Raw genomic sequence first — 21703 nt, 5'->3', positions numbered from 1 at the left:
TAAAGTAATCAATCAGTGGCTGCTCAAAGTGGATAAAAGAAAAATTTGTGTTGTCAGAGAGCCAACAAAAGCACTAGTGGGTGTGTGCGTGTGCAGATGGGTCTAGGGTAACACAAATAAATAATGGTACATGTACTCACAGAAATGTAGAAGAAGGCGTGACCATTTTTGCTCCTATTCACACAGTGATGGAGGACTGCTCCACACTCTCACGCAGTTCATTTTACACATACCTTAGCTACAGTTATATAACTGCTCAGATCTTTGTGTCTCACTGTGTTTATTGTTTTTTTTGTTATGGCTGTTCAGCCTTACTCTGGCCCTGCATGCCTGATGCATAATGAGTTTCCTTCATCTCAATGCAAAAGACACACCTTTGCTCCCTCACTCTTTCCATTATTAGGACTAGAATATTACATAATGTAACAATGACAGGGGGTTGAGACACTAAGTATTCCAGTACAGGTGATTTGAGTCTAGCAGACTTAAAATGGAAAATCACACGACCTCTACAGCTTTAACCTCAGGGTGTGAACCCCAATCACAGACCCAGCTACAGGTGTCTCACCTGTTCTTCTCAAGACACGCTGGTCACAGGGCGTAGGCTGAGGCTTTGGGGACATGTCAGGAACCCGGAGCCTTAGTGACCAAACCAAAACAACAGATTGTTGTAAGTAACCACAATAAAATTTTTGCTGTGCGTGTGCTGTGTTTGCATCCATCGCAGTCTATATCCTGCTCTGAAAAATCAGTGATGCTTCTCACCCAAATCCTGGAGCAGGACTGTTGTGGTTGGGAGTCACTCTGTCATGGGTAGGCTGGCTCTTCATAATTATGTGTTCTCGAAGTTTTTGCTTTACCAGGGGACTGGCCACAGCACCTGCCAGAAAAAAAAGAGATCATACACAGCCACAGGGCAGGTAGATATGTTTCCAACAGTGTAGATGATAATATGAAATAATGATGATTAAAAAAAAAAAGATGATTTTTAAAAAATAGCCAAATTAGAACTGTTTTGTACTACAACTTCTCAAAAAGAAACTTCAGAAGTAAGATCCAAGATCCTCTTTGCGATCTTCATTTCCTCTACATTGTAAAAATAAAAATGGTTTCCCAAAACAAGCTTGTTTGTTTGACTTTGGTGTGACATGAGTGCAAATTTCCTTGGAATCTGAGAATACCTCACAGTGCTTTCGGAAATCCCCTTCTTTTTCAGTAAAACATACAGTGTGCTATGACTCAGATGAAGGGCACGTAAACCACCTTATGGTCTCTCAAAGAAATGATGAAAACACAACAGTGTGGAGAAAACAGAATACACAGGACTCACTCTGCTCATTTTTACTCTTTTGTATCAGCTGATGTAGCTCTTCTCTTTTCTCCTCACCCATCTCTCTTTGCCTTTGTTCAATGTTATACTGAAAGATAAAAAAAAGAAATGTTGCATTTAAAAAAAAAAAAATGTACACAAAAAAGGCCAAAGGCTACCACCCGCAGTCTCTGACAAGCACATAGATACACATCTTGAATAGGATAGCTGTACACTGAAGTGCTGCATCAATCAGCTAATCTGTGACAAGTGTCAATAAGAATTAAATACTGAGAAGATGGTCTGTTTATAGTAACCTAAATCTGCTTCTTACTTATTTCTCCTGAGTCCCGCACAATACCTGGGTAAAGGCCTGCGATGAAAGCAGCTGGCTTGTTTCTGTGGCCCGATGTGGCAGGAGGCCTGTCTGTCTTATAGTAACATAAATGCCAGATGTGGCAATTCTTTACTGTGGTCAAAATTTCACGAGTGTATTTGGTCTCTGTTTTCATGTACTGAATGCTGATGAAACAGAAGCCGTTAATGTAAAGATTTAAATCATCTGATTTAAGCTAATGCACTGATCAATCCATGCTATGCCCATTTCCACTCCAAATTTAAACTTAAATTTTTGCTGACGCTTCATTATGTCACCATCCAGCTCGACTAGGTGAAGACTGAATACATCTGAGTTTGGCCTCACCTGCAAGTGCTGCTGGGAAAACTGGGCACAATGCGGAGCGTTGTAGGGTCCCAGGAAGAAAGGAGTGCGAGGAGCCAGCATGGCCGAATCGGGGCCTGGATGTAACAACCTGTGGGTCACACTTAGATCCATGGGTGGATTCCCATTAATGGGCAAAGAAACCTGCTTGCTGATGATCACATCCACTAAAGATGGGGACAGAGAGAACGAGAGAGAGAGAAAGTAATATATTAGTTTCCAGCTCAAAGGTTCACAAAGGTTCTCCAAAGAATGTGTGTATAATGCCATCTATTAGGATTTTGTGTGTGAGCATGAGCATGATCAGGAGCGCTTTCAGTTTCTTGAGCAGACATTTATGCTCAACAAGTTTTCCCGTTTGAAATGAAGTACTCACTATCCAACACTAAAACCTCTTTCGGCTGCTCCCTTAAGCGCAAAGGGTTGCAAGAGCAGATGGCTCCACATTTGCTTTCTTCCCGGTCTGTACCTGGAACCATTCATGTGTTAGTCGAATGTGTACACTACATTCAGAAAAGCAAAAAAAAAAAAAAAGGTGCTTGCATAGGCTGGAGTCGGATGCATAAAAGAAGTGAAAGAAGCAGGGTGGGAAGTTGTATTTTAACATTGTGGGGTTGAGGCGTTTGGACCAGGCACATTCATCTGTCTCCACCCTTTCAGGTTTTGCTAAAACTGAAAGAAATAAAAGCCTAAACTTAGCATGAGTGAGACACCTGAATCAAGCCTCAGTGTTCTAATGAAAGACAGATGTCTTCTAAAGGTGCAGAGGAGTGCAAAAAAGGTTTCGATCCATTTATGCACTCTTAAGACCACCAAAAATATCTTATCTTTCCTTACTTACACTGCAAGTCATTTAGTCATAGCATGCATGCATGGCCCAATGTGGGCCTGATGGTATGAACTACAACAGATAAGACACATATGGAGACAATAATAGTTACAAGTGAGAAAACGCGAAGCTGAAGATTGTCTCACATTTGTGATCAAAAACAAAAGCATTCACAATGCACACCCAGAGGTAACTTGATAATGTTTTCACATTTCAATGCAACTGACACATGAAACCAATAAACATGATGAGGAATGTTTCGCTACTGATACAAAAGCATAGACAGATACAGTATGGAAGATGACACCTTGCTCCCTCTGGGGTAAAGGACAATGGGAGGGATGTAAGAATGTGGAAATTTACTAAACCCATATGTCTGAATGTCTGCAATCCAAAATATTACTCAGCATTACTCACAAAAATTCCTGTAAGTGGACTTTTTTCTTTCTTTTTTTTACTGTTATACTGAGTTGAATTAGAGTCACACTTCTGTGGAAAGCACCGTAGGAGAGTAACAAATCTCACGTCATAAGATTTTACTTCACTGCAGCTATTCAGCTGTTATGGTTGTCCATTTAGCACATAGGATCACACAGTAAAATCTACTACACTGACAACTCGTGCTAAAAGATTAGGATACAGTGATTTCTCGGTCTTGACCTCCAGTGTGTTAAAATTAGACTATTAAAAGCACCAGCAGCTGCAGCTATTAGATCTAACTTGTGAAACAAACTCACTCCAAAACAAAACTCCACATGCAGGCTGCACAGTCCAGCTCAACTGTCCTCCAATCTGAGCCACAGCCCTACATGTGTAGACAGCCAGACAGTGTGGTTTGGCCCTCATTCCTCACAGTGAGCCTGACTCAGAATAAAATAATCATGTGTGTGAAAAGTATTTTGAGTTGACAGAATTCCTGTGAAGAAAGAAACACTCCCACGCTCTTATTACTGCAGGCTATATGGGTCATAAACGCATAAAGAAAAAAACAAATACAGGCTGGGAATTAATATTTAACAGTTCAATATAATACTGTACAGTTTAAGCCGAATGTTTCAGTTCTGTTGCCCTGCTTGATAGCTGAATACTGAGCTCACAATAACAGTTTCTGTTCACAGTAATGGGCTTGGGTTTTCGTGTTTGCTGTAGTGTGACCCAGAGAACAGCACAAACACAGATGAGCTTTTGTGTCACAGTTAAAACCCATGACAGCAGTACAGGAAAAGATGGGACAAAAGGTCTCTTGGAAAAAAACAAAGCCTGCAATTTTACACGCTTCTTCCTCTGCACAATCTTCCTGCCTCACTGGAATCCTACCTTGCAAGGTAACTCAGGGAATCCATGACACATCAGCCAAGACTTAATCTCAGAGACTCAGAAATATTTTGGGCCTCCCTCACTGTTCATTCCTGCGTGACAGAACTTTATGTAACGCTGTTAAAATTCAAGGGGCTTATTTTCTTAAGCTTCTACTGTAAAAATAAAGCAAAAGGTGCAACAGGAAGTACCAGTAGCAGCAGCACAGTATGTATTACAAGAAGAATGCCTGTGTGTTTTCAAAGGAAATCAGACAATCACTGGAGGAGCAGGCCGGTGGTAGTGGTGGTGGGGACTCAGAAACCTGCACACACACGAAAATGCACACACACGATCATCAAACGAGTGAGCTCCCCTGAGAAAGAGGAAATGATCAGGAAGCCGATCTGTCTTCTAAACAGAAAACAAACACCTGTGACACATTTTTCATTTTGCAACAACCATACATATCTGGCTACAACTCGCTTTCAGCAAGACGTTAATGTTCACGCCGTCTACACTGACTGAATTTTTGTATTTAATGTATTTCCTACATCTTTCTACAAAAAAAAAAAAAAAAAAGAAGCCACATTTCCAAACAATTGTTTTTTTTTTTTGTAGCTGTTGCTTTAGGCAAAGTTACAGTGTGACTCATTATCTGACTCGACACAAAACCAGCCGGGTAACCGCATTGTACATTTAAAGCGCTAACTAAACAGTTACGGTTTCTTCTGCACTGACCCTGAAGGGTTTCAGCAGCTCGTGATTACTTTCTATCATATTACCAAGAGTCTAAAAGAGGACACAGACTAGTTTCAACATGACAAAAAAAAGTATTGTTCAACGGTAAAGGTATTTTTAGCCATTGCCGTTTGTCGTGGTGTCATGTGTATCGCTCTAAAATAATGCAAGAACGGTATAATTACAAGACAAAATCTGAAGCACTTTAAAATAAAGAGACGTGCATGCCAATAAGATCTGTGTGCGTGCTTCTCTGTCTCGCTTTTCAGCGTTGTGCTGCTAAAAATAGACAAGGGACAAACTTCTGGTTTCTGTAATAGCATATTCATTTCACAACCACCATCCTCTTTCTGTGGGCCCTCTGCAGCAACATGCTCATGCACTGACACAAAAACCCACCACACACACACACACGCGCGCGCACACGCCATGGACGCACCTGCACACATGCATACACTCTACTCGGGCACACGCTCACACACATGCACACACTCACAAAGAAACAGCGACTTCCTGTTTCTAAAGTTAGTCTTCACCATAACATCCTCTTGGTTCATTTAGGCAAGCAGAAGCTGCTATTTTGGTTGAATGGCTTCACTGCAGCTCAAGAGAGCTACATATATCGTTCAGCAGTATTTATATCCACGATGTGGCTAAAATGTGCTTTGTTTATTGCTGGGTTAACCTGAACTCCACAGTGGTATTGGATGGAGTTAAGTCTGGATGTCACACATCATGCTAAGTGCTAGTTACTGTTACTATATACATAAACACTTGCAGCAGGCATGAGGTTTATGCTTGGTTAGAAGAGCAATAAAGCAGAAAGAGCAGGAGTTCGGAGGAAAAATACATGGAATCCATGAAATAAACAAAATATTCAGATACACTGAAGCTTCCAATCACAAACCTCAAATATGCCAACCTGCCCTTAATGTAAACTCATTGTGTTTACACTCCCACACACAATAGAAATAAAATATAATAATAACATCTTCTCCACCATGCAGGACACCTTTATCAGCCCCCACCTGCCACCTATCCCTCCACCCTTTACTGCCTCTCTTTCCCTTCCTTACGTTCATAGGAATCCACAGCTGCTGTACACATTCTGTCCCTCTACTTCCGAGCAGCTGGAGTATCAATCTCATGTGTTCATTGTGTGTGTCTGTGTGTGTGTTTGTCCATCCCATACACCCCAAGATATTAATAGCATGCAGTTGTTTCTTTTGAGTGTACACAGCAGGTCTTTGTGTTTGTATAAGAAGGATCTGCTTGTGTGACAGTTGAGGGTGCATACATGGCTAACAGTGCTTCGGTGCTGGCGTGTGTTGGTGTATTAAGTGTATTAATAGTGCCCAGTTGTTTCTCCTGAAGGAACACTGTGGCTCTCTGAGTAAGTTTCAATATTTGTATCCGTGCCAGTTTATTTTTAGTGTCACCTGTCATTTAACACTTGTGTTATTGTGTGTAATCAGGCAAGTGCACATGTGAGTGAGGACAGTGCCGGTTTCTTGACATATTAATAGCACCACACCATTTGCTTTTATGAGTGTGTGGCATCTGTGTGTGAGAGAGACTATGTGTGCTTATATGTGTATTAATAGCATTCTCATCTGCCCACAAATGTTTCTGTATATGTGTGGTGTTCGTGCCATATGAGCATATCTCTCGGGTAATATCAAAATCCCCAATCTAAATCAATTGTGGGTGTTGTTGCCTGTCACATCAACTCAAGGCTAAAGGCAGAACCCACAAATCTCTGCACTTTGTTTTTTTCTTTAATTTTATTTTTGAAAATTTGGATAGGAGGCAGTAACTTCTATGTGGCACAATGTTGATGCTTTTTTTTTTTTTTGACTAATGGTCCAAATATTCTTCATCAGCTATGAAATACACAGCCATGACATGTTGTTTGCCCACTGAACTGTGCCACAACCGATCACACTTTGCTTAGTTTACGTGGGGGAGAAAAGTATGGACAACACAAATTGAAATAAGCCCAGAATGTGCATTCCTACTGTCAGTACCTTCAACCTCATATAAATTATATCAGTCCAACTGCAAATTTGGGTGATTGGTAAATAAGTTTCCTGCAGCCAATCATTATCAGCAGATTGAAAATAGTGGTTTAATCCAGTATTGACATTCATTGTATCAACAGTTGGCAGTTGGCAGCAACATAATGTAGTGCATAAAGGTCTGATAGGACAGTATAATTGTCTCTCACTTATCATTATTTATGTTGAAAATTTTATAAATTTACTATTTATTATTAAATGAAGTTTAGTGCATTAAATAAATTTGCTGTTGTGTGTATTTCTAGATGACTTGATCCATTTTTTGGTATTTGTTAGCTAGAAAACTGTCAGAAAGATGGCATGTCAGCATTTCCAAGAGCCCACAGCACTGACTTTAAATTGATTCCCAAAGATGAGGGTATTTAACACAAAATGTTAACAAATATAGGACGCTGGAATAATAAAAATGTAAAATGTAAAATGCTTACTCCTAATCTCAAATACATCTTCAAAACCAAATCTAAGGAATACATATTGAAATTTCTGTAACGTAAAAAAGTATGTGGCATACACGTTATTATAAGATATCTGGCATTTCTGTACTGTTGATGGATGCATCTGGCATCATGATGGGTTCAGTTAGTGCTACGGAAGGAGTAATGATTAGCCAGCTGGCATCATGGTAGGATTAATGCCATTGTTACGTGGTTGTCAAGCGTTGTCAAGCTGTGCGGCTCAACACAGATATTTTAAACAGCCCGTGCTCATTTTTTAAGCACCCCTAAGGCATGGCTACTGAATGAGTAATGGAACAGGCTTAACTCCTTTTACTTTGATTTGGTTCACTCTTTAAACCCCGGCAAAACCAGTATGAACAATTTATTACTATGTCATGTATTTCTACATTTAACTGTCAACAGCACATGTCATAGCCATCACTTTGCTTTTCTGAGTCTTTCTGCAATGCTTTTTTGGCCATAAATTCAGAGGTCAGAGAGATACATGATTTCTCTTTATGACATGTTGCTAAAATGGGGTTGGAAGAGGTGAGGGATCTCCAGTTCACTGAAGAGTGGTGTGTCTATGGAAGCATATCACTCCAATAGTGTGATTCTCCTGCTCAACTTCTCACAGACAGACTGGCAATTGTTGAAATGGTTTCTTTATTTCTCTTGTTGGTTCCAAGAGGTCATTGATTTTGGAAGGGGCAAAAAAAAAAGAAGAAGCTAAATTTGAACAGGAGTGCCTTCATATGATTGGCATGAGTCTGATATTTGCCTCAGGACACACACGCAGACACACAATATACATCACACTCTTAGGAAGAACACTTAACACTGAAGCTTTAAAGCTCTAGCAGGTGTTCGCCGTTCAGTTACTCATGCACAGTTGCATTCAGACATATTAAACATGTTATTATGTAACTGTGCCCTTCATCATGCAAATTAAGGCAAGAACCAAAATTTGACCTGATGGAAGCAGTGTCTGACTTCCTTTATGTACTTCAAAAGAAAGTACTTCAGTGACTGATCATCTGAGCACGGCCCGATTCAGGTCAGTAGTCTGTGCACCTCATCTCCACCCACAGACATTTATCCTTATACTCTGTAATCCAGATATTACCAGATGTTATGTGGCCTTTACACGCCCACACATGCAGAAATATAGGCATACGTTGTTTTTTTTTTTCCGGTAAAAGCCAACACCTGGCATAAGGATGATTTGACTGAGAAAACAGGTTCTCATATTAACTTCCTACTCTAATTCACTTGTGTATCTCTAGCATACTATGTATCGCTGTCTGTTATTGCACACTAATAGGAATTCTATGTACACTGAAGGGCTTCTTTGTTTCAAATAAACCCTGCAGTTAGTAAGAATAAGGTTACTGTCTTCTGGTAAAAGCTGGCTTTTGGTCCTGCTTACGGTATTTGATTGAACTTTGAGTTCCCCATCATGCTTCATTTTATGCCCGTTCTCTCTCACAAACACAAACACGGGCTTACATGATAAACAACAAAGTGATGGTCCTGTTATTGTGTTTTTGAGGAGCAGAGTGTATCAGTAGTCAGCTGAACTGATCTTAAATCAGGAACAGGAAATGTGATCTGGGGCTCTGGCCAGCCCAGAACACTGTCCCTATTGTCAGTGTTCACGCAGGGAAAACACTAGGGACTTTTAAAGGTTATCTGTCCTGGGAAAAGGTTAATATTCCCCTCCATAACTACCCTACAGGACAAAGATACACCCAAAATGGATACCAGATGATGACCCTATCACTAAATGTGTCTTTGTTGTGTTTCTTACTATAAATGTAGATGTTCATCTGCAATCAAGTGGGGTCAAAAAAAAGGTTCTCTATCAGTGTTTACTCAACTGATTTTAAACCACTGATGAAATATAAAGAAGTGATTAATGCTAGTGGTGGAAGATCCCTAACTGGTCAAATTAGTCATCGATGCACCATGCAAAATAAAATGAAGTATTTATATGAGCAGCTAATGGCCTCAGTTTGATAAAATGAATTCTATGGCTCCCATTTAGACTTCACATTATTTGTGGGTTGACAATGAAAATTAACTGGCGCCTACTGTGATAGTGTATCTAGTGCCTATGATTTAAGGAAAGAACCCAAACAACTGAAAACAACAGTCCCTTTGTCCTGTGTGTCAGATCTCTATCACTGATTTATCATCTCAAAATGATTAGACTAAGTAGGCAGTCGAGAGAAAATTCATCCACATCTACTTTGATAAGCAAACACACGATTTTGTGCTCTTCAAATAAGACATTCATTAATGGCAATGGTTCCTATTATAAGTTTTGTCCATATAATTCATGTAATAACACTAAATAACACTCAGCATAAAATGTAACTACACGCCATATATTTCCTTACAAGAGGGGCCAAACCACACAGTAAGTTAAATGGTAGGAAAACACTCTAAATAAATACAGTGATTTAGGATGTTTTAAGTAACCATTAGAGGTTACCCCTACTATACAAAGTGAAACTAGACTTCACACTGCAAAACTAAACAAAACAACACTGACTGATATCAAACCCCTCCACAGTGAAGCTGTCTGCTAAAAATTTGTATAAGTAGCAAGCTTCACAACTACTTAGACCAATGCACCAACAGTTCACACAAGTTGTGTGAGAAAAAGCTGAAGTGAACTTGACTTTGAAAGGTCTTGGTTTATCATAGACAGAGAGAAACAGAATTTCTACATCTGCATTGTAAGCGTGAATCATCTTTTTTCTCTCAGCCATACAAGACCTAGCCACAGTGACAAGCCCATAGGGTGCCACAGCGCGTGGGCCAATGGGGGATTTGTCATCAATAGCTTAGGTAAGGTGATAAGGTAACAGAAAGGCCTGGTAAATACAATATGATCAAAGTCTTTATTCAGGGATACATTTTTGTAAACACAAAGGGACATAAACGCGAGTAGAGAAATCTAAAAGGCAACAAAAAGGGGCCGAGGAGTGTACGTGGTGTTGATTCCTCTGGCGTGTCCCACATGAAACTAATGTAACTGTATCTCTGCATCAGTACTAAGGCTATGACCTCATCCTGTGGTAAGAAAGGGAGCAAACCTGGACACATGAGACCATTACACCAGCATGACTGCTGTGGGTGTGTAAATGTGGGTGTCCTTTCATTTTCAGGGGACTGAAGGGGGCTTGGGTGGGATTGAACTTTTTTTTTTTAAATGACTTCTCTTATAATATAACAGTATAATATAAATCACCACACAACCAAACATCTGTGTCCTGGTAGTGAATAAGTAGTGCAGTTTTTCAGCTATGGGCAGATATAGATCCAGAAGGAAATTCTACACCAGCACTCACAATGAAGCCTTAATACCATAATTGCACACTTATTTGCCCCATTTAACGCCTCAAAATAGTCATGTTGTCTGTCAGATTAGATTACCGGGGCACCTTTTGTTACACATTCAGCTCTTTGTTAAATAATTTCACAGCAGGGTCATGTCCTCAAGACACGGAAACTTATTTTATTAAAAAAAGAAAGAAAGAAAGAAAATATTTTAGCAATTATTTTAATTGCTACAATAGCATTTCTTGAAGTGTGTTTTACAAACTTTTGAGCTCGACTATCACACCCATGTGAGGATTTACACCGGGACTAATGTCTAAACACAGCCTAGATATAACCGTGTTTTTAAGCGAGGAGCGGAATTTAATTCACATTTTCACTATGAAACACTGTGGACGCAGTAAGTACTTCGACTGAGACGCCCAAGAAAGCAATAAACTGACAGTAAAGACATTTGCAATAATTACAACATTCACCACGTTTTCTAGCTATTTTGCAGAGCACTTTAAGAAAGCAAACACCGCCTACCTTTTGGAGGTGAAGTTCAAAAGCGACGTATTTTAACTTTCAAAAGACACCGGTGGGAATAAAAGCCAGCTACAAGGGTTACAACAAGTCAGATGAACGTAAGCTTAGTCCAAGAGCCTGTCCTTGTCATCTTCAGCGCTTTTTTCTGCGTTATTGTGACAGTTATCTGACCGTTCGAGGTAATAATATCAAAAGCGACGATTCCGACCGTGAGCGCGCGTCGCTGTCAGAGCCGTGCGTACGTACAGAAATGTGTCGGTAATCAACTTATGTAAGAGAAAGAGAGTCTGCACGCACTGCTTTCTATTCATCTGTCTCCTCCTCGCCGAGTTCGTCTGTCGGTGGTGAAACTGCTGATAAAACCAGCTGGAAGTCTCACTTTCATCCGCGTGTGTGCTGCTGGTGTGCGGGCTCCATCTGCTGAACTCCACAGGGTAAGGGAGATGCGGTGTGTGTATGTGTGTGTGTGTGTGTGTGTGTGTGTGTGTGTGTGTGTGTGTGTGTGTGTGTGTGTGTGTGTGTGTGTGTGTGTGTACAGCGCACCTTCTGCTTTACATCTGGGATAAAATCTGCCTAATCGACACTATATCCCCATACTGTTTTAAAATAGATATATAATCCAATCTTAATCAGTTACTTTATGTGAGCAAACCATTTGCTATATTGAAAAATGCTACACGTATACATTTTTCACGTATACAAGTAACACTCACTGGACCTCACTGGACACTCACTCACACCTCGGACCCCCTTTTACGGTCAGAACTGCCTTAATTCTGCATGACAAATTCAACAAGGTGCTGCAAACATTCCTCAGTGATTTTTAGTCCATATAAATATGATAGCATCACACAGTTGCTCCACATCCATGACGTGAATCTCCCATTCCACCACATCCCAAAGGTGCTCTCCTGGACTGAGATCTGTTGACTGTGGAAGCCGTTTGAGTACAGTAAACTCATTGTGACGTGCAAGAAACCAGTTTGTGACATGGTGAGTTATCCTGCTGGAAGCAACTGTCAGAAGATGGTACACTGTGGTCATGAAGGGATGGACGTGGTCAGCAACAGTACTCAGGTAGACTGAAGGTAGGCTGATAAAACCCAGGATGGATCTATGTGTTTGCGTTAGTTATATTAAATTCTGATCCTACCATTTGAACGTTGCAGCAGAAAGCAAGACTTATCAGACCAGGAAATGTTTTTCTAATTTTCTATTGTCCTATTTTGATGAGTGAATGCAAATTGTAACCTCAGTTTCCTGTTCTTAGCTGACAGGAGTGGCACCAGATGTGGTCTTCTGCTGCTGTAGCCTATCTGCTTCAAGGTTCGATATGTTGTGTGTTCAGAGATGGTCTTCTGCATACCTTGGTTGTAACGAGCAGTTATTTGAGTTGTCTTCCTATCAGCTTGAAGCAGTGTGGATATTCTCGTCTGACCTCTGGCATTTTCGTTCAGAGAACTGCAGCTCACTGGATATTTTTTTTTCTTTTTTGGACTGTTTCTGTAAACCCCAGAGATGGCTCTGTGGCAAGATCCCAGTAGATCAGCAGTTTCTGAAATACCAGCCTGCCTGACACCAACAACCATACCACATTCAAAGTCACTTAAACCACCTTTCTTCCCCATTTTGATGCTCAGTATGAACTTCAGCAGGTCATATTAACCATGTCTACACATACAAATGCACTAAGGTGCTCCTGTGTGATTGACTGATTAGATAGTTGTGTTCTGAAACTATGTGAAAATAGTGGAGTTGGTTTATGTTCTGTTGTAGGCTTGGAAGACCTCAAAAACCTTTTTTTGAAACGATTCAGATCATCTGCTCCATAAAGCTAAAGCAACAAACAAATGAACAAAACCATTTCTGAATATCAGCGTGAACTGTGGTTTGCATAGTCCCCCCACCAAAAACTGTACATCTTGGAATTTTTTAACATATATATATAACATATTTTATGTCAAGCATGTAAATTGAATCTAACAGTGAAAACATGTCATGACAGGAAAAGCAAAGGTGTTACTTACCCTGTGTCCTTGCATGCCACTAGAGTCAGCCAGCATGAACAATACAAAAATTCATCTTATTAATGACACCTGTGCTTTTCTTACCATGACATGTCATCAGTCAAAAAAAGGCCTGTGGCTACAGTCTTCGGGCTAAAAATGGAACGGTGGAGAAAAAAAAATAATACACATGCATTGTTGCTAAGTTCCACTTCCAAAAATAGAAGAATGCAGGTATGGCAGTAGGTAACAGTCGACTGACATACAATAGGATGAGTCACTTTTGATGACATAACCAAAGGCACACTACAGACCCACACAGCAACAGCATAATTTAACAATGACTTAAGTGAAACTGCCATAACATTAATGAACAACAGTCACTAACAACTTACATTAGTCTTAAGACTCTCAGATGTTTATCAGCTGTGAATATTTTCTTTGCTCATTATCCAGTTATGTAGACACAGCAGTTACTGATTTGAAAGAGATAAAATGTTGATGATGCATGTTGAATTAAGGGACGAGCGGGTGGTTGCCCTATTGTCTTGGCTAATGATCATATTGTGCAAATAGTTAAGCACTTTAATATGAATGAATCAGTTTTACAGCTAATATATCTTTTCATCTACTACAGTTTTATGGTAACTGACAATTTAAATTTGTCCATAGAAATGACTGGGAAACCACAGAAGTCTGTGTTTACCTTGCTGACACCTTTGCCTTACGCTTTAATTTGCCATCTGACCACCTTGTGAACCTCACTGGATAGTAGAGCTGTTCCACATCATATCGTCCCCGATAATACCGAATACATTTTTATGCAATCTAAAAGCATCCTATTGTGATATCATTGCTATAGCAACGCCATGCGTTTACATTCCCTAGTGCGCACAACAATGAGACAAGCCCAGGTTTGTCTGACAGCGAGAGCCACGTGTCAGCCTCCTATGACAACTTAGTAGCTAAAAAGGAGCTACTTCAACAACCTCCAACAAAGCACACTACTTTACAAAATATGCAAGAAAATTGTTCCCGCAAAGGTGGAAACAGCAAAACTTGTTTTTCCACTTGAGGCAAAGAAACACACTGTTGAGTACAACGAGAGTTACAGAGAGATACAGCACTGTACGAAAGTCTTCCGTCACCTCTCTTTTCTTTAGATGGTCTGACCCTTCAGTCGATGCATCTATTGTTCAGTGAAGCCTCTTCGGGAATGGTCTCAGTGGAAGGGTGTGGGATCATCTTGGTAGAGAACAGAACAAAATGCAGCCAACATCCAAAGAAGAGCTTTGAATGTCCTTCAAGAAGCCTGGAGAACTATTCCTGAAGACTACTTAAAGAAATTACAAGAAAGCTTGACTAAGAGAGTTCAGGCTGTGTTGAAGAATAAAGGTGGTCACACCAAATATTGACTTTTAAGCTCATTAGAAACGTATGAACTCAGTTATTGCCTCATATACTGTATTTCCATGTACATTTACACATTTCAGTAAATCACTGCACCTATTTCCTGTTTTCCGTTCAAAATATAAAGAAATGAGAGGTGGCTCGAGACCTTTCCATAGTACTGTACTAACAGCTGATGATGTGTGACCCAAAATTAAACAAATGACTCAACCGAGCATCACTAGTTGTGCTCCATGACAGGAAGAGCAAATGAGTGGATGGAAATTACTGTTAAATGGTGGAAAAGTAGGACTTTAAGAAGCTGGTTTAAAACATTGTTTGGCAATTTCTTCCTCTATATCATCAGGAATATTATCGAGAGGTTTCTTGAAATATGGTTTTATGATTTTGTGGCTACATCTCCCACCACCACTGGACAATAAAGTGCTATTTTATCTCTGAAATACATTCTCACGCTTCCTTTTGCAAACTGAATTCTCGCATTGTTTCACAGTTTCCTAACCCTAAATCTGTGCTCATCCACATGAAGTCAGCATAACTGGAAAACTGAAGATAAACTAATCACAGAGAGCACAACTGATAACTGTCAGTGAACTAGGTCAGCTGGAGTTTTTTTTTTTTTTTTTTAAATTTCACATGACTCAGACTGGTCCCAGTCCTGTGATGGAGTCAGTAGGTTTGTGGTTGTTAAATTATGTACCTAAAGGGAAAATAGTGGCCCGAGTAAAAACTGCTATCAACAACACTTTGTGTTTTTCCCTGTACTCTTGGCAGGTTTTACCAGTCCATCCCCCAGTCACGGGGCTGACTGCGGCACGAATCATTTGAGATACGGTCGAGCAAATTGAATTTGATTTGAGTTTGAAAGGCACATGCTTCAGACAGAGCTTCTTCTATTTACAGATATAGAGGGCAATTGGAAACGGTTGCTACTAAAATTACATTTCCCCAAATTTTGCTTATTTTGGATTTATTAAATCATTTAATGAGCCATTATTAAAACATAATAATTCATATTAAACTGGGCAAAAGCAGGCTTCTTTCAGCTGACAGTGGTCGCTGTCAGTTGTGATTTGCAGGACCGATAAGGTTGGCAGTGTTTGTATTTATGCTTAACACATCGTCATCAGATGTCAACAGAGCTCTCCCTTCTTATCGTTCTCCCTCACATCATCACTTTCTAGCCTTTGCAGTCAGTGAGCACTCTGGCTGCTGCTAACATGTGAGTATTTGGATTGCATTTGGCATGCAGTCCATCTTCTGGATTCTGGACAGTGAGGCAGCCATTAGACCCTCCACTACAGTATGAACATCCTCACCTTGGAGTAAAATGACAATTCAGCGAGATATTGGGGCTCGATTTTATTTTATTTTTTAAAAAATTCCCAGAAGGATATTAAAGCAGAAAACACTGATAGGGAGTGATTGAGTAAAATGGCCCACGGGATACATGAGGAGGACTTCAAGGTGGAGGCTTGTGGCCGGTGGGGCTCACTCCTCATTCAGTCACAGGAAGCCGGTAGGAATGAGAAGAATGCAGTCAGGCAATACGGTGATGGAGGGAGCAGCAGTTGCAGGGCAGAGTGCCAGAAAGAGGGAAAAAAGGAAAAGACAGGAAGAGTGAAAAGTGATTAGAGAGGAAAAAATAAGGGTAGGTTCACAGATGAGTAAGATGCACAGACTACACTGACCCTCACGTACCAAAAACAAACACCCAGTGGCAGCTTGTTGTTGGTCACTGTGCAAGTGTAATTTTTGTCTCTTATATTGACTGCTGGATGTGGATAATGTGCATGATATTGGAGGGATCAGGAATGGAAATACCTTAGTATATTATTGGGACTTGTGGAATGTGTGGAGTTATCAGTCGGACAGATTTCCTGGTAATGGGTGGAAGCAGGGGATCCATAAACAACAATCTGGTTTTTTTTTTGTTTTGTTTTTTTTGCTAGCCCAGGGGGGTCATCCTACCTTAGAGACACATCTATGCAGACAGAAACATGCTTTGACATGAACGGAAACATGCAGGCAGATGGCTCTACATACAGTCTGTTTTACGCTTTTATTTTTCTCTTTCAGTCTGATATGTCTATTTTGAAAAGTTCACTGCTTTTGTCTCACTACTGTGCCAGTTATTCCTGTTTTTCTGCAAAAAGATGTCAGTAGAAGCAGTAAACTGATGCAAAGCATGCGCGGGGGGATGAAAAACAGGTGACACTTAAACTGCACAATATTGAAAATATACTGTGTGTTACCTGAAAGGAGGTGCTTGCTTCTAACCTAACTCTGCAGTTTTTCAGCTCATTGTTTTGTTCACTCTCACTCTCATTAGCCTCTTTTTCACTTGCAGCAGACAGCTGTTTTTAGCATAAAAGCTCAGCTGATCAACTGTTAACTCCAAACACAGTAGCAGTACAAAGTTGACTAATGAAGATGTTCAATATAGGAACCTTAAAGGGTGAAAGTATATCAGTGTTGTGTTTATAGCTTGCTCTGTTGCCTCAAAGTGGCAAAAAACGAACACTTTTTGTCTTAAACTATTAATGAGAGATGCAGAAATGAGAGAGAAATTAAATGAAAGAAAATAAAAATTAAAAGAAAAAAATTACATTTCACATGTAAACTTGTGGTTTTCTAAATGCACACTTGAAATTGTGTAATCAAACCATAGCACGTGTTCAGGTGGGTCTCGCTAAGCTCGAACCAGCAGCTGTGTGGTAACTTTGAACCAAGGAGCTTGCTGGAGGCTGCTCGCAGCGGTGGGTGCAGCTTTTAAAGCCTTTCCATTCCCAACAGCAAAGCGTAGGAAAGCCACAGAGGGGAGCGACAGCGCTCATCGCTCGCCTGGTTTCTTGGGAAACTGTCTGTGACACTGGAAAGTGTTGCTTTATGACGCCTTCACACTCCTCTGTGAGAGCATGTGAAAACATTTCAAAGTTTAAAACAGTGCGTAAAACTCTGAAAATGTGTGCAGTGTGGCTTTTAGTAAATTACGCGTATCAGGCTGCATAAACCTGTGGGGTGGTGATTTGACTGAAGCTTCTGTAAACTCAGTTCATCTTGAAACAGGTCTTAAGATGTGGGATTGTATTTCCAGTATGCAACAGTAGGAGACACAGTTCATTTCAATCCTCCTGCTTATCACTCAGTGTTATTGTTAAAAAGAGAGGAGTAACAAAAGCAAAACCCTTCAAATGTTTGATCTTTTCTGGGTTTCTAGCTCTGGTCAAGTCATTTCTGAAGCTTTCTGTTGAAACAACTTCCTATAGTTTAGGTCAACTGCAGATCAGATTCTTGCAGTAAAAGTACACTTCCACAAGATGGTGGTATTCATATTAATGACCACATCTTTTTTTTTTTTTAATTAATCAGAACAAACAGCCTGAGAAGATGGAACTGAGTTTACAAAAGGACACTCACTAGAGGCTTTCATCACGTCTTTCCTTATAGTGCTCACTTGACCCCAGTTTTCGGCCTCTCCTGAAGAACCCTCTTTAGACCAGAGCCGGCCTGATGAAAGCTGCTCTGATTTGGATTGCTGCATTTTTGGCCTAAGTTATGGTACTATCACTCAAAATGTGATGGACTGGTGCAAATCCGCAGGTTGTTTTTGTACTCCAAAACAAAGATGTGTTTAAGGTTTGATTAGAAATCAAAGATTATTGGTGGAGACTTCCAAAGACGGATAATGACCTCACCTTAGAGAAAGCTGTTGCAAATGTCAAAATGAAACATTTTTAGCAGCCCTTCCTGTGCCCTCAGACACAAAGTCTGAAACTGAGAGGGAGAGTTACATCCCAGAAGGCCACTTTCAGCAGACTGTGGCCTCTTAACCTGCTGCCCCCTGACTTCTACAAACCAAACAAACCAGAACTCTGATGATTTATCGCAGCATCAGACACACAAATCGGCAAGTTAATGTAGTTATATAGATTGGCTTTTCAGATTTTGTGTTTAGTTCTCCAATCAAATTAAATATGCTTTCGTGTTTCAATACTTTTTAAAATGGTCACAAATATCAGTTATTTCTTTATGGATTAATACGCTAATTTTGTTAGTTCATTCATTAATCATTTTGTCCATAAACAATGTGCTGCTACAAGTTCTCAAGATAAAGCTGATAACGCTGTTAAATGTCTCTTTTACCTGAGCCAAACAAAATTGTGTTTATGACCAGAAATACTTTTTTTTTTATGGTGAACTCCTTAAAACACAAAATCGCATTTATCATTCTTTGTATTTGTTGCTCAAACAAGAACCATCATGGTTTAAAGACAACATGGAGCAATTAAAGTCTGATTTATAGTCCAAACCACGTAGACAAGTGTCTAAATGTGTAGCGGCACGGGAGAGTAAAAATAGAGCAAAAGTTTTGTGTTTTTTGGGCGAGAGAGGAGCCAAAGGCCAAAGCCAGCATTTCATCTTATGCAGCAAGATTTACTGTACGTAGAGTCACAGTGCACAAAAACAAGGAAGAGGTGGTGAAAAGTTAAACCTGCTGTAGAGTGCATTCTCCTAATTTTACCTGCTTTTTTTTAAAAGTGAGGGTTGGCTTTACAGGCAAAAAAATGCAAATGCAAAAGCAAGATTTGTCATGTCGACACATTTTCAGTGTTTGCTCCTTTCCCCGTGATATCTTTGGTTGTTTTGACACCGACTAGCTCTCACTGTCAAACAAATCTCTTTCCAGCCTTTCACTGTCTCTTCTCTCCCTCATCTCTGTCACTCTGTCTCCTTCAGCGGTTCATCGCAGTGAGGGACTGTTGTTTTTTGTCTCCTCCTTTTAGGTACTACAAAATTGTTCATGGACACACTAGCTCTCCAGGGTGCCTGGTTCTGTTTCCAATTTTCTCCCCTTCCCCGTCCCGAGAAACAGCACGTCAAAGACCAAACAAATGAAGCCAGAAAAAAGAGAGTAAGAAATAATTTTTTTCCTGTTGCTCTTCCACAATGTCCTTCTTGGACATTTCATAAACATACATGATTCTAAAGCGTAGATTGCAATGTGTGTAATAGCTGCTGCTCTAAATTCAGAGCAAGCCCGATCCCCTCACAACTCCCGGCAAAACCAAATCTATTAACACTTAAGACCACTGCCCAACAACTTTACCAGCAGAACTGTGTCCACATCTGCAAGTATAGCTAAAGTCCCCTCTTTAACTCATGAAAAGCTGACATACTTTCCTGGTGATACATACATAAAGTCACTGAAGAAGACACTTTTTTTAAACAGCTGTTAATCATTCCTTCACAGATACAAATACGTGCAAAATCTCACCGGTTCTATGTGCTGACATTCACTGAGTGGTCCTTCTGTCCGGTCAGTCACAGAGGCAGCGGTTGGGACAGACTGGGAAGCTCAGGGAGAAGATAGCTCCTGCTCTGACAGGGGAGTGGTGGTGCTGCAGCAGCGCCAGAGCCCAAATGTGCACTCACAAAGAGAGTCACAGTCAACTGCTTGACACAGCAAGCTCCCTCTGACTTTTCTGTCTTGCACTTCCTCTCATGTGAGCTGAACTATCTCGCTATAGTTTTTTTTTTCCCTCTTTCTCTCTCTCTCTCTAAGTCGCTACCCCTAATTCTCTATTTCAGATGAAGACACAGTTGCTCTGCCCTATCAGCCCCCTCACCCCCACAACACGCACACACCCCCAGTAACTTATTTGGCAGTGCTCCCCTTGCACCAGAAGCTCCAGAGAGGAGGGAGGGGATTGGGGTTTGTGGACATTGTGTGTGTGTGCACGCGTGTAGAGAAAAAGAAAGAGAGAGCGACAGATTGTGTAGTCACTTGCTTCTGACAGACAATGGCAGGAAGTGTTGCTTTTGGATGCACAAAGTACAAAAGAATGAAATAAGAAAACTGCATCGAGCGTGACACTTTAATGCAAATTTGAAAAACATATCACAACGGTACTTAACTCACCCTCTGAAAGTGAAGCAAACACTAAAGCAACAACACCATCTTCATCACTTGGTGTGTCTCGCAGCTTCTTCTATTTGGCAGCACAGCTTGATTTACACCAGTTTTGATAAATATATATATATATATATATATATATATATATATATTTTTTTTTTTTTTTTTTTTAAACATTCATAAATTATTTCAGATCATCCACAAAAGCTAGTGCAGCAGGATGGATCTATTAAGACATCTGTGTAGAAATTTGCAAAACAACACTTTTTTACCAGTTCCTCACAGGGATCAGTTGACTTGGGATGCTTATCAAAGGCACATGACTGCTGTATTTGAGAGTTTTTTTTTTATTATTTGACCCAGTCAAGCTCGAGGATGTCTGTGCTAACACACAAATGGAGCATTCAGTGTGATTACTTACATAAGGCAACACATTTCAAACCGGCAATTGCATTTCAGTCTGAGCAAAAGTAACAAAGGGGGGTAAAAAGCAGCCATGAAGTCTGCATCTGTGGAAAACAGTTTCAGAGTGTTAGAAAATGTTTGACCTATCAGTGTGTTCTTCATGCCACAGACATGCTGAAAAGCTTCCTTAATCGTGTAATGCTTTCACATTCATTTGATTAACTGAAACCATGTAACAGGTATAATACAGGTACACGTGATGTAAATGTATATTGGCACTGTTATTTGGGTAAATATGCATTTACCCGGAAATACAAGCGGAAAAGATGAGTTAGTGAATGTGGTTTTGTCTGATTTGTCACCACTGAGATCTGTGAAGAACACTAGATTCATTCATAGAGCTCTGCAACGTCAGAGAGCTGAAAGCCAAACCTGCAGTATGTTTCATGGCTTCACATGCAACAAAAGTTTTGGGATGAGCATGGAGCGCGTGCATTTTGCATATTCATAGTTTGAGCCTAAAATTCCCACACATGGCTCGGTTTAAATAGAGGTATACGGGATTTTGCACCTTATATAAACACCAAATCTTGTAAATATAGATGTATGCTTTCAAACCATTTTCATGAGCTAACCTAACACAAACCTTAACAATGCCACGGACAGTAGCAGGCAATC

General features: G+C 40.2%; 1 protein-coding gene across 2 annotated transcripts in view; it reads right to left on the bottom strand.

Annotated features, from left to right (window-relative positions):
- Window positions 1–20147, bottom strand: part of LOC115780252 (histone deacetylase 7-like) — a 39432-nt gene extending 19285 nt beyond the window's left edge. The window contains exons 1-5 of one of the 2 annotated variants that reach the window (XM_030729344.1): window positions 19982–20147; window positions 2013–2197; window positions 1331–1418; window positions 766–880; window positions 569–639 (exon numbers count right to left, since the gene is read on the bottom strand). In XM_030729344.1, coding sequence (XP_030585204.1) covers window positions 569–639; window positions 766–880; window positions 1331–1418; window positions 2013–2197; window positions 19982–20000 — 478 coding nt within the window. In that variant the 5' untranslated portion in view covers window positions 20001–20147. Of the gene's footprint in view, window positions 1–568; window positions 640–765; window positions 881–1330; window positions 1419–2012; window positions 2198–11287; window positions 11470–19981 lie in introns of those variants that run through there. The other variant, XM_030729345.1, reaches the window with a different exon arrangement.
- Window positions 20148–21703: the final 1556 nt, after the last annotated feature.

The sequence above is a fragment of the Archocentrus centrarchus genome, chromosome 5 (assembly GCF_007364275.1).
Source record: "Archocentrus centrarchus isolate MPI-CPG fArcCen1 chromosome 5, fArcCen1, whole genome shotgun sequence".
Taxonomy (NCBI): Eukaryota; Metazoa; Chordata; class Actinopteri; order Cichliformes; family Cichlidae; genus Archocentrus; species Archocentrus centrarchus.
The sequence above is the reverse complement of the archived record's forward strand: the minus strand, read 5'-3'. Positions and strand labels throughout refer to the sequence as shown.